At 39.5% G+C, this 27,639-nt stretch overlaps 1 protein-coding gene across 1 annotated transcript; it reads right to left on the bottom strand.

Annotated features, from left to right (window-relative positions):
• Nucleotides 1-718: 718 nt before the first annotated feature.
• Nucleotides 719-10,793, bottom strand: OTUD6B (OTU deubiquitinase 6B). Its single transcript, XM_054285464.1, has 7 exons — nt 10,665-10,793; nt 8,079-8,233; nt 6,901-6,996; nt 5,181-5,493; nt 3,650-3,711; nt 2,954-3,060; nt 719-2,451 (listed from the first exon to the last, which is right to left on the bottom strand). Exons 1-7 carry the CDS (start codon nt 10,753-10,755, stop codon nt 2,367-2,369), a joined length of 909 nt encoding a protein of 302 aa, XP_054141439.1. The 5' UTR covers nt 10,756-10,793; the 3' UTR covers nt 719-2,366.
• Nucleotides 10,794-27,639: the final 16,846 nt, after the last annotated feature.

Genomic DNA, 27,639 nt, shown 5'->3' with positions numbered 1-27,639 from the left:
TTACAGATAAAAGCAAGAAAGCTACTGAAACACACTCGAAGTAAATAGTGTTATTCTGCAGAGAAAAATGTAATCTGACAAAAGTTAGAAGCTAAATTGTGAGAAGACCCCCGAAGTTCAACAGGATTTTCAAATACAGTTTTTCAGAAGAGCACAAGTTTAACTGCTAAAATGCAAAGGATAAATTCAGTTCACAAAAAACTTAATTTCATATGGAGTGAAGCACTGTCTGCCTGAATACAATCAGTTGTTTTAGAATTCATATTACAATAGGATCCTAAAATTTAAACGGGTAAGCTTATGCTAGGAAATAAGTGAACATTTGAGTATAAAATAAAACTGACCCCAACAAGATTTGCCACAAATAAACCAATTTATTACTTTTTGGCAAGTCCCATACAGCATAAGCAAGGATCTTTCACTCACTATATTAAATTATTTGACTTTATACAAACTGTAAACATCTTCAACATGACAAACTCTTGGTACAGGTGTTCCCCAATTCTGGCATCTTTTCTCTCTGAATTAATCAAACAAAACTGAAACCCAAATAAACCAAAAAACTGTGTACCTATAAAATGCAGCATGTACATTTTATATCACATCAATTCTAAGCAATGCAGAGAAGAGTACTTTTTATTATTTTTAGTGAAATTTTTAATGGCATTATGAATAGAAACATTTTTTTCCATGCTGTTGTATCCTATTTTTGCTTTGAAATTAAAACCATCATTTTATACAATCAAGGTAGTAAACTAAATTTTACAGTAAGCCAGCTGGTTTGGTACATAAACCAGCTATATTTATTACACTATAACAGATAAATAAGAATGTAAAAACTCCTGATCTGGTTAATACTTTGTTTTCCTGGCAGGCACCAGCCTAAAGAACTGCTGTCCAAAAACTCCTGCTGTAATTATCTGGTATTTTTTTACTCCCTCTCTCTCAAAGTGCTTTAATCCAGACATAATCTGACCCATAAAGTGATCACTTATCTCCCTCTTAAGTAAGAGCAGACTTTTCTAAGTTCCAGGAATGTAAGTCTGCAGGCTAGCTTTACTGAAGAACTACAAGATACACACTGTTAGGTCATAATCCTCAAACCAGGGCAAAGGTGTTTAATCTTTTCATGAACCACTTTTCTCCAAACCAACTCAGCAGCAGGAAAATACAATACTTTTATTGACTAAGGCTTTTAAAAAATTAACAAAATCACTTGTTAAAAAACATTTGCATTAAAATTTTGGTTTCAGTATGCTCCTCATTTTGAAGTCACATTTACAGACAACAATCTACATTTCTAATGTAAAAAGTCAAGCCATATTAAAACCTTTCAAGTCTCTGTGCATCATAAGAAGCAATTAAAATAAACTTAACTCTTTTCCAGATCACCTTTGGTTACTGATAAAACCCAAGGTGATTATTTCTACAGCTTGTGTGCAACCAGCTGTTTTAAGCATTATAAAACATCACACTTTAGATGACAAAGTGCTTAGATCAGCAGATCCAGAAATTCTAAGTTCAGATGAGTTTCAGTACCCCAAGTGAGGACACTGAGGAGCTCTGTAAGATTTCGGATTCACCGAAATGCACAGCTGAAAGACTATGGAGAATGAACAGTGCAGTTAACTTGCACTGACAGTGCAGTCATGTACTGTCATAAATAACAATGCACAAGAGTTGGATTCCTACTGCCAACTCAAAAAACCCCTACACAGACCCTTGGTAAAAATCTAACATGGAAGTCTTTAAAAAGATCGTGCAATTCCTTCAGCCAAGCCAAGATATTCTGCTGCTGGATTTACCTCCTCATCTTCTCTGCCCAAATAAAGAAGGGAATCAATACTACAGTGTTGAAATTAGATCCTAATAGGACTACAGAAACACTGCAGATAATATTCCATAAGCAAAATACAATCAGTTCTTTCAAATGCCTGAACTCTTCCATTAGCATGAAGACCTGACAGAAATAATGGAACAGGGACCTTCAGGTAACCTAAAATTTTCAGCAGAAATGCAGATTAACCAAAACGAATTTTTACCACTTGATATTTTCTCTGCAGTATTGGGAGGAAGCTCTATTGAAAAAAACCTGATCTACACAGCCACCATTTCACAGAAGGTCTTCTAAACATAATTAATACCAACAAGTTCAAAATATTGTTGTGTGGTTTTGGTTTGGTTTTGTTACAAATCAGGAGCCATATCTGATTTATAGTCAAACCTTGCAGGGTCTTGTATTTTGTACTTTTTTTTTTTTTAATTTCTAATCCATGCCATTTACTTTCCAGTCTTACTGGGAATTTCCTGGAGCCCAACACATCACGATGCAACTGTTTTCCATGTGAACATACAACTTCTGTATGCTAGCTGCTGTTCTCTGTAGCAGTGTCTGTTAGAACTTTCACAGAATTGTAATGTTCTCCTAATCCATAGGCATGCCTCATATACCTAAAAAAAAAGTTACAGAAATAGTGTTCAGTTCAACAAAAAGTATACATCATGCCAAACAGTAACAGCACTGGAAGACAAATGAAATAAAGCCAAGTTTTAGCAACAAAAATATATAGGATCATTACACAGAAGAGTATTAATAAAGACAAGTTTTAATTCTGGTGACTTTTAGGCACAGTTTGACAAATACCCTGAAGAAGGAAAAAAGTTTTCTCCATCTTGTATCAATGTCATTATTATTTTGTAAGTATTTACCAGGTAAAATGACCTTGCAGCATTCTCTAAATCAGTGACTGATACACATCAGACACTGTCTAATTACAATTTCTCCAAAGTAAGTGTGTCAATCACAAGCAATTTCTGATCTGCACAACCATTACTCAAGCAGTGTTTCAACATCAGATGTGTAACAGAAAACAAAAGAGCAGATGAGAATCAAAGCTGAGCCCTGTTACAGAAATAAGTGCACTAAATTTAAGTGATAAAATTGCATACTTACACAAGTGTTATTGGTTTGCCTGAATACTCTTCACCAACAACAATGGGAGGAGAATCCATCTGCACTACTTCAATAGGTGTTTGTAAAATGTGTGACAAAGCTCTTAGCTTTAAGGCAAAAACAATTTAGTAATAGGATTAAAGACAATGTAGGTAGGAGACAGGAAGACTAGGCATTTCATTTTAGCAGGCAGTTCAAGCATAACATTAGAAATATTTTCAAAAATTATGCTTTAATAAAATAAGCAAATTTTTTTTAACTTTTAAAACTTTAACTGGAAACAGATTGCCTCAATCATTGTTTAGAGGATACACTGGGCTAGTTTCATTAATTTGCTAAATTTTCTCTCATAAAAAATAAGACAAACTAAAATAAATATATATTTTTTGAAGCTCAAGTTCTCGTTTACATGACAGCAACCTAACAATACATGCCACTCATTGTGTCAGTCTTTCTAATGATATTTATACCAAATGAATTCACTAACTTGCATGTTGCCAAATACATGAGAACAGCGGTGCACCATCAGAAAGATGGTGGGAAAACAACCTATAACCACAAGAAAAAGTTCTTGATAAGCTATTTATGACTATGTTTCCTTATGCCTTCAGGTATTCTTTCTAAAGAAGCCCTTTTTTAAGGTGTATTCACCCACTTCAGAATTTCACAAATAAAAATTATCAATACAATACTTACTTCCAGCTGACCTCCCCATGCAGCTGTATTTGCTATATCGTCACAGTATTTCTCAAATTCCTCTGCAGGAAAAGACAACATTTAGTACTTGTCTAGGTTAAGAACAAGCAACTGTGGAAAAACACTGATTGTGCAAACTAGAGGCAGAAAAGTACAAACCCATTATAAAGGAAAATACATATGTTCACTGAAGAAAAGCAGAGAAAAACAGTTGTCAAAAAAAACCCCCAGACTCATTCTGTTTTGAAAAGAAAATTTCAGACTGAAGAGAGGGATAAAAAAGAGTAAAAAAAGAAGTACAGCTAATACTTTAATTTTTTTATTCAGAGAACAACAGGTAACAACACACATGAAATTGCATACAGTTTCCTTCATGTTAAGTTTCAGAGGATGTTTAGAAACTTCAGAAAAGAATGTGACAGCGAGTAGCATATCTAGTTCTTAAATTAGCCAGGTGTCAGGTATGTTTTAAAAATCTTGCAACTGCATGTAGGAAAACAGTTGGCTAGGGTTTATTTAAATTCCCAGATTAGCTGCCTTGTTTTCAACCTCTGAAGTATTTATTCTTAATAGTTCCTCTGTAAATAGCTAATCTTTTCAGATCATGTTCTACAGATACCAAGTTTAAAGTTTGTAAATTACAAACCCTCAAGCTTTTGAACCTTACATAGTTTAAGAAAGAAGAATCTTCAGATTTTCTGAAGACTGCTCAGAATGACTTTTCATTCATTTCCTTTATAACAGAAAAGCACAATTCCTTGTTGCTGTGCAGACTTTCCTTCAGTATTCTCCTGCGACACATTTAACCTGTGACATTAATCTCTGTCAACATGGGAAAGACAGCACCCAGTGACCACATGAAATCCACAGCAATGCCTATTAAACAAATGTAGCATTAAGTTAATGAAATTTATGCAGTCATTTCTGTGGTGTTCAAGGCATAATGAATAAATCATATATTGCTCAAATAAGAGGTACATAAACTCTGTTTTGACTCAGCCTACACTGTTACTTCACACTAAAGCTCTTTATATTTTTTAATTTAGTCTAATTGTAAAAAATGGTCCCAAACTACTCTGCAGCCAAAAAAAAAAGAATAAGAAAATGCATCTATTCAAACTACTACAAAATAGATTTTATTGAATTTCACACCCATTTTTAACAGCTTTCCTGTGTACACTGAAAATACCAATACAAAACTTGACAAGAGAATAATTCCAACCTGCTAGACAAGCTGTTTATAACAACAAAATCACATCCCAGAATGAGTTCAGATCATCTAGTAACCAAACCAGCAAGTTCTGTTTTGTTCTGGTTTTTTTTCCAATGGGGAATAATATTTCCTAGATTAATTTAAAAATATATATTTAATTAGAGATCCAGGTGTACCAAGTTTCATAGCAGATCATAATTCTGTGTTTCATGGAACACAATAAAGTAAGAAAGTTACAAAAATCATAAAAGTCCCAACTAAGCTGTAACTGAGACTGAGATTTATCAGCAACAGTTATAATTGTTTTCAAAATCTTACCTCTGCTATACATATCTCCAGTATTAGGGTTTGTAAGAAAAGGCAAGAAGTCATCACAGTGACTTTGCATATACTTTGCTGTTTGGCTCCTCAGAGTTGCAACAGTCCAGGAATTTTGGTGATCCTTGAGCTGATCTTCAATAGCTCTGTACATGCAATGGCCATCTGAAGGGATTTGTTTAATCTCTAAGTGCCTTGCTGCCAACAGGCAGGCAAGTTTCTGACTTTCAAGATGTCTAGCACCAGTTAAATTTTGTATCTCAGCTTCAGCTATTCTTTCTTCTCTTTCTTTCTCCAAAGCAGCTTTTTTCTCCTTAGATTAAAAACACACAAAAATTACATCAAATGTTAAAATTTAGAATATGCCCGTACAGTTCTTGGCTTAGTGCTTGCTTCTAGCTCTTCCAATGCTTTCTCAGTACATTCCTATCTATAAAATATTTGTCTGAATCAGTACCACCTGATTCAGACCGATCTTGGAGACCTCCTAAACCCAAACTTCACCAAATGCTAAGTGACCAATATATCCCAACTGCCTCCACAGTTAACCACACCGAAAATTATATGACAAGAGAAATCTTAATTAAATCAACATGCAAAATAACACATTACAACACTTACATAAAGTCTATTAATCATAGTGCTTTCTTCAGGATCAACTATTTCAACACTCAAGTATGAGAACTCTTAATTAAACATCAGAAAATATTGCTCTTTCATAAGAAGTGTGAGATCTACCAGTTAAGTATACGACTGCACGGAGCTCATGCCATGAAGCTGAAACTCCCTCAGGACAGGTACTCTACATCATAAAATACTGCTCCTAACCTAAGGATGGATAAGAATGCATGTAGAGAATATTAGTAGAGATGTAATAATACAAAAAAAAATTACTTTCCTAGAATGTTTCCTAAGTTCACGCTGATGTAACATGGGAACAAGAACCAAAATAAATAAGCAAATAAACAAGGAAGCAGAACGAAGAATGATCTGTCCATTTTCATGCTTAAAATTCACCACAAATCAGGACCAGACAGGTTTAGGCAATAAGAATATGGGAAAACTAGACCAGAGTTCCTGGTTTGCCTAGACATGGTACCATGAATTATAAAGATCCTTTTAACATGTTCATAGTGATCATTTAACAGGGGATGAAATATGCAATACAGCAGCATTCCCCTGGCCATGACCCAATATTCAGGCAGGTACAACAAGAATGTTAATCCATCACAACATGTGATGTTTAACCAGATCTAAGCCTAACAGAACAGGACACTAGGCAGTGTTTCTTAACAACTTGATATTTTACAGAATTTCTGCAGTATTGATGTTCTTTCATTAAATGTGCAAAGTACCACTAGTTGCATAATTTCCACACAGTATTTTAATTCAATTACTTTACTTCTTTAATAATACTTTTAGTGAAAGTCTTTTAAAAATAATTTGCCTTACATAACTTTTTTTCTTATGGCTCCCATTTCCTGACCTATTCTGATACCTGGCTCATGGCTCAGGGTAGAAAAGTACAACTATTTACAAAATCCTTACATATCTCTAGGCAGCAGTTTAACAGATTCTCAAGGCATCCAGTAGGTACAGCATCAATACAGAATTACCCAGGTAATGTCCCCAGTAAAAACGTTTACCTTTGGCTATTACAGTTAAGTTTAGCAGAAGATAATCAATCAGTTATTTGCAAATGTTTAACATGAAGTCATACCCGTCTCTTCTGTGCTTTTGATATTCGATGATGCTGAGTCTGCTGCTCTACTCCTTCAAGCTCTATATTTGCAACCCCATCAGCTATGGAATCTGTCTAAAAGGAAAAAAAAACAGTTAAATGTTCTTATTAGTATAAACAATAACAAAGATATGCATCTTCTGAAACAATTTTAAGTTTTCTTCCAAGGTATTTTTATGAAGTTTAACCACAAAGATCCATGTATAGAATAGAAGCCATCAAAGTATTTCACATCCCAAACTACTGTCTTGCATTTTGTTACTTTTCTGCAGTCCCAACAGAGTTATGGGCATCTCAAATTTAAGCTGTATATTCTCTAACACACTGGTGAACACTGCTTACTGGCTGAAAGGAAAAGCTTTCCTCACCACACCAGCCTATGAGGTATCTAAACAGCCATTAGCAAGTTCTGTGAAAATTAAAGCAGAAGGGTCCATCCTCTCTATCAAAGCATTACCAGGAGTTGAAAAAGAGAGTTGAAACTTCTCAAAAAAATGACAAACCTAACTCAGTGAATGTATGAGCTATACAAAAAGATCAGCCACACTGTTGATAAAATTGCAAGACAAAACATACTGGATGAGTCAAACACCTGCTGAAGGTTCCAATACTTGAGTAGTCCACATAAGATAACCAGAGAGGCAATACAACACTACCTTAAAAACATAATTCTCTAACATAACTGACTTACCCATGTAGCCTTAAAAGCAACACAAAATACTACTTGTGGTGGTGCACCTTTCCCCTTATTCTACGTTTAATTTCTGTTACAGCTTGGCATTTGTATAATGATTTTCCTTGTATGCCTCATCCATGGATTCAGTACCAGAGTAAATCTTGCCACCAAAGATTTGTCATGCTTGTCATGCTTTTGCAAATTTATATTAAACCTGTTTGGAAATATCTTTTACAGGGATTCTTTAAGTAACCAAGCCACTCTCAAAAGAGCTCAACGACAAAAATCCCTCACTGTTACATGCCCCTTCTAGCACTGCCCATTTACTGTAACAGCTAAAGCTTTCCTAAGCTGCAAAGAGTTACTAATAGTGTGAAGAATAGGATAACTGTAAGTATTATTTCACTAGAATTTTTAAAAGTTAAAAAAGCCCTAACACAAATTGTACCTGTACAACTTCAGGTGAAGTTAGGGCACCTACCTTATTCTGTTCAGGTGAAGCTTCCTTCAGCTGCTTCAATTCCTCCTTGTGCTTCTGTTCAAGTTCTGCCTCTAGTTTGGCAACTTCATCTGCCAGCTGTTTTCGTCTCTTCTTATCATTCTTGGGAACAGCATTTTTCATGCCTTGAATTTTTGCTGTTAGAGAAGCAGTGTAATAAAACATTATTTCTTAATATATACTCTATGATCATTGCAGAAAATGACTGCAGTTCATACAGAAAAACTAATTTACAAGCATCAACAAATTAGTATAATAGCTTAGCTGTGAGAATGCTGGTTCTAATCTCCACATTTTCCAAATGGCTATATTTTTTCTTAAAATATATAAACTGCCTTTTCTTTTCTTTCTTTCTCCGAAGAAGAGAAAAACTCATGCCAGATTATTAATAAAAATACATATGAACTTCACTAATGCAGCAGACTTTGGCCTGCTGCCTTGAGAAAGATTATGTGGGCATCAAAATATCAAATCACACAGGAAAATGCGTAATTTTTTAATTACTCAGCAGACTAAAATTAAAAACTGAGTTTACCCATCCTTAAGACAAAGTTTCTAAAAGCAAAATGGGTATCGAAAAAAAAAATCTTAACTTGATTAAAGCCCCTAAGTATTTCTAGGCTGTAAGTCAATGCTTCATTTATAAAATCACAGAATACTTTGGTTAGAAATGGTGTTGAATGGATACCTAGTTCTACCTCCTTCTCAAAGTGGGGCTGAATTCAAAGCTGCATCAGATTACGCCAATTCAAATGCACCTGAAATTAATTCAGGTAACTGTGCAGGGATGAGCATTCTGCAACCCTTCTGGGAAACTTTTTTCCCAAAATTTAATGATTCTTGCTAAGAAAATATTTTCCCTTATTTTTCTCATGAAGATTTTTCTTGTTGCCCTTCAGCCCGTGTGTCTAGTCCATCCTCTATACTTTGATGAGTCTGGCTCCATCCATTACACAGTAGAAACTAGAACCACATTCCCGCATAGTTTTCTCTTCTCGTGTGTTCCTAAATGAACACTCCCCCTACCTCTGTCACTTCTGTATTCACTGTTTTAGAGTTACATCAGCAATTATTTAACACCCTGCTTGCTATTCATCACCTGTACGTTTTCTTGTCCTTCATCCTTGACTGACCCAATTGAGCTGAAGATGATGGCAATGATAATGAAACTTTTCAAAGGGAGGCAGGAAGAGGCTTATACTGATTTATGTTAAGCATTCAGCCCCACAGATGAATAAGCTGAGTATGACAGAAAAGCAGCTTTGTTCATTAAAATTAACATAATAGAGGAGAAAGGAATCCAGAACATAAAAGGCACACACAAATACATAGGAGAGAGTATGGGTGGTGAAAAGGGAGGAGGGGATTGTGGAGACAACTACCATCAACCAGAGAAGGTGTTGGATTTTCAGATGTTGAGATACACCTTGCGTTAGTTCTCACAAACAGCTTTGTTCTCTGGTAAACACTTATCAAGGCACATACCAGGAATGTATTTTACTAGCAGGCAAACATACCCACCTGTAAGCCATCTGCCGCTCCCAACTGGGAAGAAAGGGACTCTGCCTTGCAGATACCCCTCCCACCATTCGGTAGCGGAGAACTGCCATTATCACCTTCTCTAGGTGTAAAACCCCTCTGCTCCTCAGCCACTCCCAGTGAAGGTGCCAAGCGCCCCAGCCACCTCTGACAATGCCTGATTCCTACGCCTCTTCAATTTCAATCAAACCTGAGGGAGGAACAGGCCTCTCAAAACAGTAAGTTCCTACAGATTTAGTGACAGTATGCAACCTGAGTCCTTTCCTCTTTAACCCTCTGATAAGAGGCTGCAGATGGGCCTATTTCATTACATACCAAAAAACCAAACACGGAAAAGACCGTATCAATATACTAGAAACGAGAAAGGCTTAACAAAAATGATATAACAACTATGAAACTCAACAGAATCCGTCTATCAGACCTGCTTAATTATACGAATATATTGTAATAGGGTAGGTCAAATGACGCAAAGTGTTACAAGTTGATGTTGAAGCACTGTAAAACCATTCATTATGGATGGACAGGACATGAAAATTCAGTTCAGGTCAACTTGGAATCAAGAAACATATCAGGCTGGGCAGGAAAAGCCTCTGCGCAGGCTATTCAATCTAAAATGCCTTAAACGACCACACCCTTTTCAACTTGAAATCAAAGTACCAAACCGCGAACATCACGCCAATGGCCCAGCATCAAGTCACGGCTCCCGAGGCCAGGGCAAGGCGAGCTCCGCAGGCCGCCCGCCCGCCCAGCGCTGCTCCCGGCAGTGCAGCCCGGCTGCCGCACCGCTGCCGCACGCACCATTTGCTCCTGCCGTGTTCGTCCACCTGCCAGAGCACTGCCAGGGCTGCTCCCTCCTTCTCCACAGCCGCCGCCGTCCCTCCGCCTCTCCGAGCTACGCGCGCTGCCGAGCGGGGCTTCCCGCGAGTGAAGGCGGAGAGGGGACGCCGAGCCCAGCCGGCCCCGCGTGTTCCCGCCGCCGCTCCCCAGCCTGCTCCCCGCCCGCCCTGCGCCAGGCATAGCGCTCCTCACCCTGGAGCTCCCGCTTCTCCTTGCGCTGCCGCTTCAGCAGCTGCTGCAGCGGCCCCTCGGGCCCCGGCTCCTCGTCCTCCGAGCCCTCCATCCTCCATGGGCGCCCGCAGCCGGCAGGCGCGCCTGACCCCCGACCCCGGCGGGAGGCGGGAGCTCGCCGCGCTTCCGCCAGCGCCGCCCTGCCCGGCGCCGCCTCCGCCGCGGCGTGAGGGGCTGGAGCGGCCCGCCCTCCGCGCCGGAGCCCGTGGTGCTAGGGGTGCTAGGTTCGGCGTCCTAGGTTCGGCTCCTGGAAGGGAAAGGTGGCCCTTGGTTTGCTCAGGGGCTGTGAGCGTTTCTGTCCGCTGATCTCTGCGGCATACTCGCTGCTGCCGTAATGTCCCCGTAAAGGACTCCCGTGCGCTAGGAAAAAGCCATGGGTTTAGTTCAAACTAGAGGTAGATCCTGTTTTACAGGGAGGTGCGAAGGGAATCAATTAGGGGTTGTACGTAGTTTATCACATTAAGGAAAAACAAATTATTTAACCTGTTCGTTTCCGTGCAAAGTACACGGTGTGCTGCGTGTGCTAGTTTTTCTCATGAAGCTCAAAAACACTAGAAAGGCTCACGATTTTCAAGTTGCGGTGCTTGTGTGTCCTCATCATTGTGAATTACTCCTCAGAAAGTGAAACATTTTTGTTACAGTAAAAAGCCAGACTTCGTGTTTGGGGTCAAATCAGTGCCTCAAATTGAGAACTACATATTGTTGTGTAGTGAGATGCTTTTGTGTCCGGTGCAGGCACCAACACTGGAACATTCGGTTGATATTGACAAAATATAGCCTATAAAAGTTAATATTTTAATGGTGCTTAAAATTACTCAAACTGATCCAAAACTGGTAATGGAACTGCATCTGTCCTTGACTCTTAATGTCACTGCTGTTACATTACTCCTTTTACATTTTTATGAACAGAATGTCTACAAGAATACCTCCCTAGAGATATTTTAAAAACAGTAAATATGTTTCATAGAGATACGATTTGGTGCTGGACTTGGCAGTGCTGTGTTAAGAGTTGGACATCGTACACATCCTTCCCAAGAAAGACAGTCCTGAAATTCTATGAAGTACAGTGTCAAGTGTAAAGAAAGGACACAAGTCTAAAACAGAACCATAACATGATATATCAATCTCTCTTGCTATATAGAACCGCTTATTTTTTAGATCCCTTGTAGAATTAGGTTGAAATGTAATGGATTTTCAGATTCATATGTCCATATCTGAAAGTATAATATTCTTTTACTTCCACCTGCTATTCACATCTTGATAGAATAAAAGATGTCACAGATCTGCTAGGAAAAGGGAAGGGAGGAAGTTGGCTTTTAGCTAGGAAAACAGTGTAGCGCTGGAAAGTACTAGGGCAGCCTTGTAAATATTCTGCTAATCCAAAATAGGGACAAATCCTTGTTGGATTTGGTTTAACTAACATATGTGCTCTGTATCAATTTGTATATGGCCTATACGTGTCTACATATGTATCTATATATACATTTAGTACATATTCTTGAATATACTGTATATTTAAAAATAGGATACTGGTTTATACTGTTTGAAAAAGCCCCCTTGCAGATAATCTCGGTGTGGCTTGGCTGGGGACCCAGACAACGAGCTGTGAATGGGCAAGGGCGCTTTGGGGAGCGGCAGCACCAGCCAGGGGGTGGCCGGTCACCGCAAGGCTCCGAGGGACCGGATGACCAGTGAGGAGAGCCCAGACCGAAACTCACCGCTGGACCAAGAGCTGTGAGAAATGCGGGTGCACAGACTGAGAGGGAATAAAACTCCAGTGATCTCTTTTGGGAGGGTCCTTCCCCAGAGGCCCCCAGGTGCTCCTCGATTAAATCACTCTCAGGTTAACAGCGCGTCTGGCATTGCTGTTATTCCAAGAGCAGGCAGTGACACTGTGCCAGGAGCATTGGCCGGCTGTAACCTGTAGTAGTAGTTCGGCAGAACAATGGCCATCGTAAGGCACTTTGTGATCTACACAAATTAACTTTCCTGCGGCAGTCTGGAAAATGGATTCCCAGATCACATGGATTATTGTTGTGTTTGGAGCAGCAGTGCACGGATGAGAAGCCAGCAGAGGGAAGCCGAACCGGCGGTGACACTGGCGGAGCCTCAAAGCAGGAACCCTGGCGCTCTGCCTGCATCGGCACCGCCCTGCTGATCGCGGGGTTCCGCTCCAAAGCAGGAATGCCGGCGCTCTTTCTGCCTCGGCACCGTCCTGTCCCTTAAATACTCCTTCAACACCATCTCACTTTTCTCCTGTGGGGCTACTCCGTGTTTATCAAACACCCGTGGAGTCCGAGCGATTTGGTTTTATAGGGAAGTGAGATGCCAAGGCTGAGGGAGGGTAGCAAGAAATGTGCTCAGCTGTAGTATATGTACTGGACATGACCCAAGCTGGGAGGGCATGCAGGTGCTTTTGAAAGAACTGTTCTGGCCTGGTGAAAGGGAAAAAGTAATTAATAGCAAAGCAGAACTGGCACTGCAAAAAGAAGGAAACAGGAGCCCCTGGCCAGTGAATGACCCAAACTGGAATGATAATACCACAGAGGACAGGCCTGCATATCAGACAAGAGTTCAAAACCTGGTTGAAGCAATATGATCATGGGGAATGAAAGGTTTACTGGACCAAAATAATGGTATGCAGACAGAGAAAGGACAACAATCCTAGAGATTTTTGGGGCTGCCTCCAACAGGTTTTGCTAGAATATGGGGCAATGGCTTCACAAAACCTTAATGGTACACTTGCAATTAGTGTCTTTGTAGGTCAGGCAGCACCAGACAGCCAAAAGTAATTTAAGGAGCATATGCCAGGGTGGCAGGGAGTAACACTACAGAAAATTCACCTGTTGCAGTATTCATGTGTGATGGGAGAAAGAAAAAACAGAGGGCAAAGCAAGTAGAGGAGAAAAGGGAAATTGGAGAAAGTGGAAAATCTGATGGCTGTTGCCATGACAGGAAATCTCCAGGAGAGAAAATGAAAGAGAGGAAGACCAAATACAATTAGTGGACCTAAAGCAGAAAGCAGAAAGAGACAGAAAAGGAATGTGGAAATGAAGCATTACTACTGTAGCAATTTAGAACATAGGCAAAGAGAATGGCCTTTCCAACCAAGTGGGGGAGTAATTATGCAAGGATAGATTGTCACAATGACTAGAGGCCAGCAATTCTACTGAATTTGAGGAAGCCATACAATTTGGAAATATAAAATTTGTGGAGAACACCCAGAACAACAGGGACATATAGTAATAGTATGTGGGGATTGGGTGTCATTGTTAAATTTCTTATAGATACAGGAGCCACATTATCCCTCTTAAACTTTGCCCCAAGAGGGTCAGACAAAGTTTAACAGACAAAGTATGCATACATGGAGCCACTGGGCAGGGAAAAATTTAAGTAAACCTGTATTAGCAATGATAGGACATAAGGTTGTATTAGTAGAAGATTCCTCAGTGTGCTTGCTGACCTTCTACAGGCCTTAGATGCAGAATTGCATGTGTCACCAGAGGGAATGTATTCAATAATGGCACTGGGTGTGATTACTGAGAGCTTCAAAAATGAGCAGAAGATACTAGAAATATTGAAAGCTGTATTATCAGGGTTCTGGAGTAAGATCCATACAGGTGGGGAACCAGCCATGTGCATTAAAACTAAGGCAGACATGCCACCCTCTGTGAGACAGTATCCTATTCCTCTGGAAGCTGGGAAAAGTATCCAAAACCAGACAGACCAATACTTGGACCAAGGAATTTTAAAGCATGTGTGTCTGCATATAACATTCCTATATTGCCTGTAAACCAGAATAGGTTAGATGGAGACCCTGAGTACTTATGCAGGATTTGTGGGTGATTAACCAACATGCAGTGACCCCTCACCCAGTGATGCCAGGCCCCTTGACTATGCTTTTGCAAAAACACCAGTTTAAAATGGCTATTTTATTGTAAATAATTTAGCAGCTGTTTTTTTCAGCATCCCAATAGATGAAGGAAGTCAACCTTTGTTTGCCTTCAAACTGTACTGTTAACACAGTATATTTTGTAGATGCAAAAAGAGCATGTAAGAGCAGAAAAGAAAATTGTGCTGCTCAATTGTATCAGCACATGCCATCTGAAGTACAGGTATATAATATATAGCCTGGAGATGAAGTTTTAATTAAGGTATTCTTTAGAAAATCCAAGTTAGCACCAAAATGAGAAGGCCATATACTTTCCTACTATGTCCTTATTTTGCTGTTTCAAGTTTTGCTGTTTAAGTTTTAGGTAAGGAAAACTGGATACATGATTCTCACATCAAATGAAGAGTAAGTGATCAATCAGTTGATAAGTAAAAGATTTCTCAGAATCCTTGGTGATTTTGTATTTGTAATCATTTGAGTATTTATGCACAAGAATTTATGAATTTGTATTCTGCCCTATGGTAATCTTGGTAGCCTTAATTTTGTTGTGTTTGTTACTCTCAATAATCCTGTATGCAAAGGCAGTGATTAAATGCCTCGAGAGTTTTTTCTTTTTCCTTTTCAGTACATGAGCAGGAGGACTGTTGAGCAATACACCCAGTTCAGATTGCTTGGTGTGTGATGAGCTCAGTGTGCCCTGCATGGCTGGAACCACAAGCAAGGAGCCATGAAGGAGCACTGACCTTCTGCCTGCAAAGGCCACAGGGACCTGCCACACCAGCCAGGCAGGGATGGTCAGTCACACAGACACTCTGCAGGACCCAGTGAACAACAGGAAGACCCCAGACCCAAACCACCTTTGGATCAAGAGGTGCTTGAAGCACAAGTGCACAGACTGTGAGGGTATAAAAACCCAGTCATCTTTTCACTGGGGTTTCTTCCCCAGAGGCAACTTCCCCTAAGTTGCTGCATCACAATTAAATTACTTAAAAGGTACAGGACATCTGGGCCTCTGCTATGGGAAACCTGGGGTCAAGCTGATGTGGGGAGCTTAGGTCTGAGTGTGGGAGTCAAACATGTTACATCACTGGATTTACTTGCTGCAAAGGGGCTCCTGTCCCAGCATTAAAATTTGGAGTGGTGCAAGTGGGACTCCCAGATTGCCATCAGAATCGTCAGATGGGAGAGTTTCTTTAACTCTACATTTCCAGTTCTTTTTTCAGAATGTTAGAAATTACAGCAAAGTTTTAAAAAAAATCCTAATTTTACCATACAAGACTATAATTAGATGTTCAGACATATGACACACTCTGTCTGCCATTCAAGCAGGCTGAGCTCTCCTGTGTTTTAGGAGACTACAGCCTTTAATCTTTCAGAAAAAAAGGTAGCTGAGGTTCCTTCCCTCCAGCAGAACTATCCCCAGTCTAAGGGTAGTCACTACAGGGATCCAGTGGAGTCTCTGCAGTGACCACTGGTTTTAGCCCAGGCTTCTGCCATGTCTTTAGGAGTAACTCAAAAGAATATGCAATAAATACCAACAACCAAATAAATACCTCAAGTCACCAAATGGACAGAGTTGATAAAAGCTAGCCTCATTTGAGCAACATTTAATATAACTGAACTCAAACTGACACAGGAATGGAGATTTTAGTGCACACTAAGTATGAGGCAGTACATGTTTGAGAACAGCGGTACCACGAATGCTGGGCAGGTCACGCTGCACAGCCAGCTAATGATGAGTGTCCTCTGCTGCCATGAAACCTGGAATAAATGAAAGCTATTAAGAAGAGCACTTCCATCGTTAGCAGCAGGCCACAGGCTCAATGCCCCAGTTCTGGCCTGCAGTGCTTGTTATCAGCCTGTGGTGAGAGCCTGTCCTGGGAACTGGAGCTTTGTGCCAAGACGGCTGTTATGAACTGCAGTTTAATGTGGGATAACAGCAAAGGCCTTGGAAATACTGCAAACAGAGGAGCCAGCATTATAAACTAACTGATACCAAATTACTGCTTGAAGAAAACCACATCACAAGTCAGTAATGCTTTGAGCCCATCAAAGGAAGCAGCAGCTGAGCTAGAGAGGATCAGCCAAGCAGCAGGAGGAGGCATTTGCTGAGGCCTGAGAAAATGACACTCTCCGGTATCGCCAAGTGTGAGTATGGCCTGTGGGGTGGAGACCAAAGGCAGCTGGCTGATCAGAAATCCTCTTATAAAAGGAAAAAAACATCTGAATTTGGGGAAACTGCCATCACAGGGACCTGCAGTCAAGATGTCTCTGTGAGACTGTCAGGGCAGCCTGTGTGCCACCTTCTCTCTATGCCTGTGCCTGCCCCTGCTCCAGGGGCCTTCCCTGTTCCTGCCTACTCCTTGCCTGCTTGCACCAGGGTTCCTCGTTCCTCAGGGTCTCTTGATCTGCCACCTCAACAGCATTTTCCCCTCCACATATTCTGGCTTTCCTCTCTGATAGTCTTACAGCACCTAGCTTGAGCCTTCCTGCATATAAACTCAGCTTATCTAGCTCCTTAGTAGAAAGGGTGGCTTAACAGATAGAGTCATAATGAAACATAATGGTTAGAAGTTGAAAGGAGGGAAAAAAAAAGACAACTGAAATCTGAGGTAACCAACTGTGAAGCACTTTATCTAGGATCCGATAGGTTTGCTGTCACACAGGTCTTTAAATCAAGTTCCTATGTGGAATAGTTCCTATGTGTTAGCTCAGATCTAAGTTAACAGTCTTCATGCAAGCAGCATTTACTAACTTTCTGAATTCAAAGCAGTCTGAGTGGATTGCCATAATGGCCCTTTTTGGTATTAAAATTTATGACTTCATTAATCCATTCTGTAGGAATTTGAACCTCCCATTGAAATCAATGATAGCTTAAGAGGCTCTGTACTAAGCACTGTCTGTCTTATACACTGACAAAATTGAAACTTTCAGAATTAACGGGTGCTTTTGCAATGCCACTGAATATTGTCAAGTTAGTCACTGAAGTCAATAACTCCATACCTGTGATATCAGCTGATTTGGACAGTGAATTAACCAGCTGCTGTGTTCACTCTCTTTCATATTTGTTTTCTGGGGAGGAAAGCATGAATGGCTATTTAAAGTACTGCACTTTGATATCCTTTCTAGTATCGTTCTCCCAGTGCTGTCACAGTATTTAGTAACATCTGAACTTCAGGAAGGTTGGTTGTTCATTCATAAATGAGCTGGGGTGGGACCCCCACTACTTCTGTTACTCTCCAAAAATCTTGATTTTATTTCTTCAATTGCAAAGCCAATAAGCTGTTGGCAGACAGTTTTCATGACAGTAGTAACGACTACCCAAGTCTTACTCAGCTAAATGATATAAAACATTGGTCAAGCAAAGAAGCCATCTTACTGCTTTTACATCAGTGTGTATCTCATTCCCCCCTATTATCTACAAGATGTTTCTTGCAGAGCATTAAAGTGAATTATAGGCTGGTTACAGCTATACATGAAACTGTTAAAATGGCTTTGTTGTTTTGCTAAGGTTTTGTTGAGAGTTTTCTGATTTATGTGCTAAATAATCAGTTAATCTGAGTCACCTGAGCCCAGATACTGAAGGAAAAATAGTTAAATTCTCCTTTTCTTTATGCCCTAAAATTGGCTGGCAGTAAGGTTTTGCAATTAGTCTAAATGAAGAAGAACTATACATGACCTTGCAATGAAGCCTCCACAGAACATAAAGCTCAATATGGCAAGTGCTGTTAGACTCCTAAAATCTCCCAGCATGGTATATGTACTTTCTGAAAGTTCACTTAGATCAGCAAATGAACTAGGTGAGATTTTCCTATTGTTTGTTTATTTTTGCTGGAAACAGTGCTATCAGGTTTTCACAGCAAGACATCTGCAGCTGAGATCCCTCATCTGTTAAACTCTTCTAGTAATTTTTCAACACAAATCTGACAAGAGTCAGGACCTAATGTATAGAAAATCACTTAACAAAATCTGTAATGAGTAATTTATCAGTTAAACAAAATAGTGGGGCTTATTTCTGGATTTGATATTTTTGAGCTTACAAAGACCAATATATTTATCTTTTTTATTTGTAAAATCAGAAGTTGTAAGAAAACTTAGGTTTCTGTTAATGCAAATAGATTCAGTGTCACTCACTCACAGTTGTCTTACTAGTGCTGGGATACAGAAAAACTGTTGTTTTTCTCCAGGCTGTTACCTGGAGATGTCCTTGGTTTTTGTGAAGATTGCTTTTGAGAAATGTGTCTGTTAGTGCTAGCACCTTTTTGCCAACCTCAGCAGATGTACTGAGAAATTTGCAGTGTTTTGCTTTTTTAAATTTTAGCAAGGTAGAATGGTGACATTTCATAAAAACCCATGAGTCTGGATTTTTAAGCAGTTTTCTTGGCTATATGACTGAAATGTGATTTTGCTTGACAAGAGGTGACTTGAATGCATTCTAGATGCTCAGAAACAATAAGCAAAGAGAAAAAGCTCAGCTGCAGCTCTTCACACTGCTTTTCATGAGGAAAAATATTTAAAATTGGACATTTGGGATTTTCAGTATGTAAGTACCGTTCCTTAATGCATTCAGCAGACACTTTCAGTTGCGTTTCACAGGGTTAGCACTGGATATCATCACATTTTGCTGGTGTAGAATCTTGGCCAATAATTCAGGCCAATAATTCATAACCCCTTGAAGCTGCTGTCATTTTCACTATACTCTTTTATTTTCACCATGCTGTTTACTTACTTTCTACACTGTGGAATTGCCAACTATAGCTCATCTTATTGTTGTAAAACAAGGAAAGAGAGTGTCACATGTTAAGCAGACTTTTTTTTTGCCAGATAATCTTCCCATATCTCATGATAATGAAAGAAAAGACAAGAGGAACCCTAGGTACTCCTTAAACTGCTAAAATGAGTAATGGGTCAGTTACTGCTATCTCTGAGACTCTCAAAGTAGCATTCAATAGTAAGCAGTCCAGCGAAAACTGCATTTTACTTGTACATAGTCTTCAAGACAAATACATGACTAAGTATTTGCACTGTGATTAGTGCACTATAAATTCTTATGGCAATAAAATACAGTTATACCTTTGTATAATTTTTCAGCATACAGAAGTCTCACCATAATTTCTAGGATACATAATTGCTGTCACAGCTCAACCAAAAGTATTTGTCTGTGTCAGATAACCTTCTGGCCAGGGATGAAGTACCAACCCAGGCCTATCCTCTAATCCCAACCCTGGACTGCCAGTACTGTCCGTAGGGCTGGGTACTGGACCCCACCTCTAGTGCTCCCATCTCCAGATACCCTGGGGCAGGGGAAGAAAGGAATCTGCCTGAGTGCCCTGAGGACAAGGAAAAGACAAGCAGAAGATTCAGAAAAGGAGACTGGTGACCTGGCACGGGGAAAGGAAAGGGAAAACTGACTGAGAGTTCTGAAATGAACTGTAGAGGTGATTGCTGGTGAGAGATACCATGGCTTTGACAAGAGGAAGGGACGTCTGGACCCAGAGAAATTTGTAGAGGTAATTGGAGAAAGAGTGTTTGACAAAGGGAGAGAAATTTGAGGGTGGCAAAACACTGAAACAAGTTGGCCAGAGAGGTGGTAGATGGCCCATCCCTGGAAACATTCAAGGTCAGGTTGGACAAGGCCCTGAGCAACCTGTTTGAGTGGACCATGTCCCTGCTCATTGCAGGGGGTTGGACTAAATGACTTTCAAAGGTCCTTTCCAACACAAACTATTCTATGATCCCTATGAATTCTAAAATTGGAGGATGAACAATGGAACTAGGAGAAGTCAGAGAAGGAGACAAAGAATCATTGATCCCTATCATAGATAGGTGAAGTTAGGAGATATCTCTGGCAAGAAACAAGGCTTCAAGAGAAAACTGGGGTAAGCTGAGTGGGAAACCAGAGAGGAGGACAAAGCAAGAGGTAAACCAGGGTAAGGACCTGGAGTTGTAAATTTGAGTACGGGGGCAATGGAATGGTTAAAAGTGATTAACAAAACAGGGGGACAAGCTCCAAAATTCTGCAGTGCAATCCCAAAGTGAGTGGGGCCCACAAATATTCTGATTGACAGAGACATTGCTGCATACACTCCAGAGAAAATTATTACACCAGCTCCAACCTTTACAAACACAGAGCAGATTAAGTAGTTGAGTTTTACAACAGACTTTCCTCACATGGAGTGATCTACAAATGAATTATGAAGAAGGATGAGATGGAGTAAGACACAATGAATTTGAAATGAGAAAACTAAATTATTTGAAAAGGTGCAGAACAGATGTAACGGATACAGCCCTTGGTAAATGAAGAAAGAATAAGCTGTACATTATGATTACAGGCTGTAGGTACAAAAGCACTACTTCTGACATTTCAAACCAGCATTGGTACTTAACATCAGCCATCATTCCATCCTTTCCCCAAAATGCTTCATGCCTTTTTATCTCCAGATTGATAGAACCTATTAATAAGCAACCAGCCAGGACTTTCTATACCTTTGCAGTATATCATCTAGAAGAAAAGAGAAAATCCAACACTTTCTTCAAATCCAAAGCAACAAAACCCCAAAGCTGATGTGTATTTCCATTCACCTTATTAAGCAGTTCACAAAAATAATTTTCCATACTTACCAGCAAGTGATGCCTAAAGAAACAAATGGTGTTATTCCTTCTGAGTCAATTTTTTCAGTTGTTGTTTGGCTTTATTTTTTTTCTTTTTTCAGGAGGAAAGAAAGCTGCCTTTAGAGCTTGACTATGTGGCAGAACTGAATTTTCCATTTCCTAAGAAATCCTAAACCAGTGCCTTTGTACTCCCAATTCTTCAATTTCCAATATATATTCCTCAAAAATATGTTGGAGAATTGTATTAATTCTTGCTTTGTCATTTGTTACAGTAATGTGCCCAGAGATTTAGGTTGCTGTTAAATGACAAGGGCATATCAAAGAACATAAAAGTGATGCATTTCTTACAGAAGCTATTGGGTTTTTTGGGATCTATAATGGGGACCATACTAGGGATCATTTTTGTGATCATAGCAGGGACCTCAAATGGCACAGCAGGTCATCTGGGAGGGGCTGTGGAAGGAAGGCAGAGCTGGAATTGTAACAGCTGCCTGCAGGAAACAAGGGAAGTGGAATCTATCTAAACTGCTATAGGCACATTGAATTATGAGCATGGTGAAAGGTCTTCCAGCTCTACAAGGAGAGAGCAAAATATTATAACTTAAGTGAGTAACCTGATAGCAAAATCAGAAAAAATAATTTGTCACTGGCTCACAAAGCTGGTGCACATCAAAATAGAATTTGCAGAGATACAGTGGAGCAACTAAGACTCATTTCTTTTTCCCAGATAAAAAGATCACAGGAATCCTATTTCAAGCATTATGTGCAAACAGTGTGCAGAATCCATATTTATTTGCTCTTCATTAGGAGATCTACTTACAAAGATACTGCAATGACACAAAATACACTAATTTCATTGCACCTTTTTCAACTCCATGGGTCTTGAAACTTGTTTGTAGTACTGGTAAAGGCATTTTTTTCTATTAATTTGCTACGTTAATTGCACTATTTTGCATTCTTTCTCCTTGTTACAGGACCTGCATGTTTTCCTGACAGTATTAAGATTGATCAGTTGATAAGGATAAGAAAATCATGGGTCTAATCAAAAATCATGGGTTTAACCTTTCCCAGAAGGATATTGGGCTTTGTATCAAGAAGCTGTAATACTCTTCTGATGAAGCTCACAATAACTACTGGTATGATTCCCACATCTTTTCCATCAACAGGAGAATAATATTTGTTTCTGCTTTTCCCTTTACAATCTATGCACTAGTAAAATCTAGTTTAAGTCAAGATACAGGCAAAAAAAAAAAAATTAGTTCTGTTATTTCTATTCTTATAGCAAAAAATTCAGCTTTCCACTAGCTGAATACCCTCCAGCCCTCTAATTTGTCTGGTTTCTCATTGCTACAATGTTTTGTGGTTAATTACAAATTCTTCTTTATTGGTGGCTGTGATTAGACTAGCTGTTGCCACCCTTGCATTCCATGCTGAGAAGCACACAATAACACTCCATATCTGTAAAACGAAATTATTTCTTTATGAAAAGCATCCATTGAAGAGATTCTGCAGGTACAGCAGTATTTAGATGCAAACATGCAAACAGTTTAATTTCTAGGTATTTAGAGTAATCTCATTCTGCCTCAAACTCTTTTCTTTCCCTTCTGGTTATGTGGAGCTTTTCTTACTCACAGAAGCCTTGCAAAACTCCAAGCCATAGCAGAGATGAGCTCAATGAACTTTAAGAATTTCATTCAGACTTCTGACATCTGCACATTCTTTCCAAAGCAGCATCTGTCTTAGCAGCTCCCAGTAGAAAAGCTTACCTTGGAGACAGGCCATCACCAGCATTTTCACTCCCCTAGTCTGATCTCAAATATTTTCTTCCAAAGTGCTGGTGATTCAAAGATCTCAGTTCAGCATGGCTGCTCTGGATCACATTTAATAGAATCATAGAATCACAGAATATGCTGAGTTAGAAGAGATCCACAAGAATCATTGAAGTCCAGCTCCTGGACCTGAACAGGACAGCACCAAGAGTCACACCATGTGCCTGAGAGCAGTGTCTAAATGCTCCTTGAACTGCATCGGGCTTGGTGCTATGACCACTTCCATGGGGAGCCTGTTCCAGGGACTGACCACCCTCTGGGTGAAGAACTTTTTCCTAATATGTAATCTAAATGTTCCATGAGACATGTTGATGCTGTTCCCTTGGCTTCTGTCACTGGTCACCAGAGAGAACAGATCAGTGCCTGCCCTCCTCTTCCCCTCGTGAGGAAGTTGCAGACTGCAGTGAGGTCTCCCCTCAGTCTCCTCTTCTCCAGGCTGAACAGACCAAGGGACCTCATCTACTTCTTATGCAGCTTCTCCTCTTGCCCCTCACCCTCTTTGTGTCCCTCCTCCAAACACTCTATGTACTATGCTAACAAATGCAGCTACATTTAAAAAGGAGCACTGTGCCACTTCAATCCACACCATCCATATCTGTGTGGAACAGTCTTTGCACTTACACCACTTACAGTGTCGCCATAGATCTACTAAGCATTGTCATCAAGGATGCTACTTAGCTGAAGTAGAGATTGGTGCCCACATAAAATAACTAGAGTGGCAGGCCTTGTTATTCTTTCTTATTATCCTGGAAAAATCATGAACTGTATGTTTATCACTTCATCTATTCCTGAAATGGAGTAACACTTTATTGAGCATGTTGCATGAAACGAGTTCCAGTTGAAACTGAAGAAGGCTGCTCATTGAGACTGAAATGGCAAAGGGAATTCAAGTCAGATGCTTAATTATCCGAACTGGAGTTTGACCAAGATTCTGCTATTCTTGTGATATGTGTCATGGGATAGCTCGTGATCAAAAGCTGCTGTAACCTTCACTTGAATTTGGAGCTTCCTTCTTTATACTTCGTGTCCACCAGGTGCCAGGAGGGTACAGCAGCTCTGTTCTTCCCCAAAGCAAAAGGTGCTGTCTAGTGAAGCACCACAAGTTACTTCAGATCTTTACCTGCTTTTCTTCAATGTATCTTATCCAGGTATGGACTGAGCCGGATATTGCTTGGTTTCATGACCAAGACTCAGAGAAGCTTCTGGCTAAAAAGTAAGTCCACTGGAAACTGAAAAAACCCCCTCAAAGTGTAGGACAATATTTTCCTCATTCCCCTCAAACTGCCCCTCAGAACTAAAAATCAGAGATCAAATTAAAAATGTATATGATGCCAACATTTAGAATTGTCAAACAAATTTAAAACTACATAATTATCTCTGTAATATTAATGCATTCAATAATAGAAAATAAAGTAAAAAGAAAGTAATTAAAAGTTTATTCAAATACCATTTGACTGACATTAATAAATAAATGGAATGATTTTACAGAAGAAAGAGATCTACATATTTAGATATGAAATAGATATTTAATAATAATATAATACTTATTGGGTAGCAATCTCTGACAAATAACAAAGGCAAGAATCTTGAGTATATGTAATGTGATTAAGAGGAGATTAATATATTAAATAAAGATCTTTGAAAGCAGCTGGTGTCTTCAAGCCAACCAAGAAAGTGCTTAACGGTTATGGTAACACATCGAGATGGAGCTGGAATGTAAAGGAATTTAAAACCCATAAACAATTTTCCTGCCAATAGGGATTATATTTTCCAGTGTGAACAGCTTCTTAATTGAGACTGAAAATTCTTCCATTATTCTAAAAATAAGGTTAACTGGAAATAGCACCAATACTGTAAAAGAAATGACAGATGTGCAATCAGGAAAAGATGATAACATGAATAAGCTTTACAAGAACTGCAATTCCAGTTACAAATAAGAGAAGACGCCTCTCTTTGTGTAAATGAAGACTTCTTTACCATTATAATTTCTGTCTGTCATAATCTACTGTAGTAAAATTAATGCAGTCCAGGAAATTGCAGCTTTGTAACAGCAGCAGCCCTACATACATTTGCATGAGTACTCTGTAGTGACAGGAATAGAATATATGGCATGAAAAGTTACTAAAAATAGACTTGTCTAGTCACTGGCCAAGCGCTCCCCATGGCTTTTGGGAACAGAGGGTGTCGACAGGAGAGGCTGTCAGTGCAGCCAGCCTGACCCTTCCACAGCTCTGGTGTGCTGCTCTCCTGTCTCCACAGCCCTGCAGGTGGGAAGGAGTGAGTTGGAGGAACAATCACTTTCTGCAACATTAGGTGCTGTCAGCCTCCCAAGTCATGCCTGAATAACACAATGTTCCTTGTCTGTGTGTCGCCAGTGGGAGGGTGACTTATCACACAACTGCAACGGGATGAGCAGTGTTGATGGGAATAAAGGTAAAATTCTTCTGCAGATAAGAGGTTCATAATTAATTCCTGTGCTCTGTAGATCTGCTGTCTAATTTCTGCAGAGAAAAAAGCCCTTTTCCAAGTAAAAATATATATGGAATTGTACGATGTTCCCATTTTCATGGTGCTTGTACACTCTTTCATGTGAATAAATTACAGACACGTACATTAAAAGAAAATAAAGAAAAGAAAATTAAACATTTCAGCATACTAACTGTTCCAGAGATTATCACATTGTTGTGCATATCAATGCCATGTCCCAACCCTATCTGGAGTTGGAAGCCTTCACTAGGTTGTAGCATGGTACAAAGGACAGAACTAAGAAGTATTTTCAAAAGCCTTGCCTATCTTTCAAAATATGCTCTGAAATACTATTCTGGATGCTGTATCACAGTTATTATTTTGGTTTACATTGCATTACCTTGCCTGAAACCACATATTCAAATCTATAGTTATTTATTTTTATAACTGGTACAGGATTATTATATCCTGCATCTCATGCTGTACACAGAAATGTAATTATATTTCTCAGACTATGCATAGTATGAAATTTTATCTTGTCATAGACTTGATCCTGCAGCATAGGATACCTTTGCAAATGGAAATCTTGAAAGAATTTTGTGTGCATTGTATATGCTTCTCCTCTGCACCTCTCTGTATTACAGTTTTAAAAATAATACTACAGTTTTAAAAAACTGTAATATTATTATACTTCAATAATAATTAAATATAATAATATTACAGCTTTAAAAAAGAAAAATAAGCCAGGTCTTGTGTTAGCTTACTGTGCCTCTCCCAATGTAATGAATCTGGGAAAATGTAAAATAAGCTATTTTCCTGCTATTTTTATTCCATATACTTGCCATGAGGAAGAAACATGGTATAGCAACACAGTCCCTTGACCATATTCCAGTTCTTACACTGTGAGTGAGAAGTTATGGGAATTTGCATAACCTGTATTATGTCTGAATTTTTATTTTTATCTTTTTTGTCTTTTAAGCGATCAGGGTATTTCTCTGTGTCTTTGAACAGCTCCTATCACAGTGGGTTTAGGCTTGCAGATTCAAAGCATTATTATGAAACTAAAAATAACAGATAAAAAATTATTATTGGAATTTATTTGTTCTTAAATGTAACACAGAAAATTACAATGGTACCTGAAAAAGTCTGCACAATACAGATTCCCTGAGATATATTTTCACACTTACTGCTTAGTAAAGAGACAAGATTAACAAAGAGTTGTAGTTGTTTATAATATTGATACACAAATACTTCTGCACTCAACAATGAGCTTTGACATTTTCAGTGGTTGGTCCCATGCAAAAGTTAAGATTCTTTTATCTAGGGAAAATTTAAAAAAATCTATGAGAATGATGATTTTAGAATGAAGAAAAATTAAACTTGAGCATTACCAAGCTTCTCAAAATGTCTCTCTAAGCATGGGACATTAATAAGAATAGAGGAAGAAAATATGTTTTACCCTTTTCATTTTATCTCTGCTAAATGTAAGCCTTGTCAGTAACCAATGTGCTGCCTTGCTCAGCCCTCATTTATTGGGTACAAACGTGTATATGAAACAACAGGACTGGGGCAGGACAGAGGCACATGTGTGATTCTGTTCTGTGACACAGGTGAAGACACCTTGAGGAACCTTCCGTAGGGCTGCTTTCAGAGGTGCAGTTGGCTCATTTGCCTGGGTCACATTCAAAGCTGTATAATAGTAGTGTGTTTTCAGTAGGAGGCATTTCCCATGGAGGCACATGCTTGGGTTTGCAGTCTGTATCATTCAGCCTTCAGTGCTGGCAACCCACGAGATGCCTTGGCAGCACAACCAGGTCCCACAGAGAAGGCTGGGGCATGTGCAGGCTGTGCTGGGACTCGCCAGTCGAAGAAACTCAGGGGCAAGTAGTGCAGAAAAGCACCTGTGCTTGTGCTACAACACTGAACTCGAGTCATGATGTGTCTTCTGGGTGGCTCAGGGACAAGCAGAGCTTCTCAGAGCAGAGCTTCCCACCCACCAGAGACGGCAGGATTTTCATAGAAGGAAAACTGCACAGCAGTTTAATTAAACATGTAAACATGGCAGTTGTGTCCAGAGGAAGAAGCGCAGGAAGAAAGCAGCAAGTTCTCACTGCCTAAGCTGTCTGCAGCCTGGCAT

This window comes from Melozone crissalis, unplaced genomic scaffold (assembly GCF_028551555.1).
Source record: "Melozone crissalis strain CALT ecotype California unplaced genomic scaffold, PUWL_Pcris_2 ptg000002l_1, whole genome shotgun sequence".
In the NCBI taxonomy this organism is placed as follows: domain Eukaryota; kingdom Metazoa; phylum Chordata; class Aves; order Passeriformes; family Passerellidae; genus Melozone; species Melozone crissalis.
The sequence above is the reverse complement of the archived record's forward strand: the minus strand, read 5'-3'. Positions and strand labels throughout refer to the sequence as shown.

Bases quoted from the DNA above. Each gene is read 5' to 3' on its own strand.
- OTUD6B (XM_054285464.1), bottom strand. From the start codon at position 10,755: ATGGAGGGCTCGGAGGACGAGGAGCCGGGGCCCGAGGGGCCGCTGCAG. The intron at 5,494-6,900 runs GTATGACTTCAT...TTTTAATCTAAG, and splicing joins CAAAAGCACAGAAGAGACGG to GAGAAAAAAGCTGCTTTGGA. The intron at 3,712-5,180 runs GTAAGATTTTGA...CTTTTCCTGCAG, and splicing joins TGGAGATATGTATAGCAGAG to AGGAATTTGAGAAATACTGT.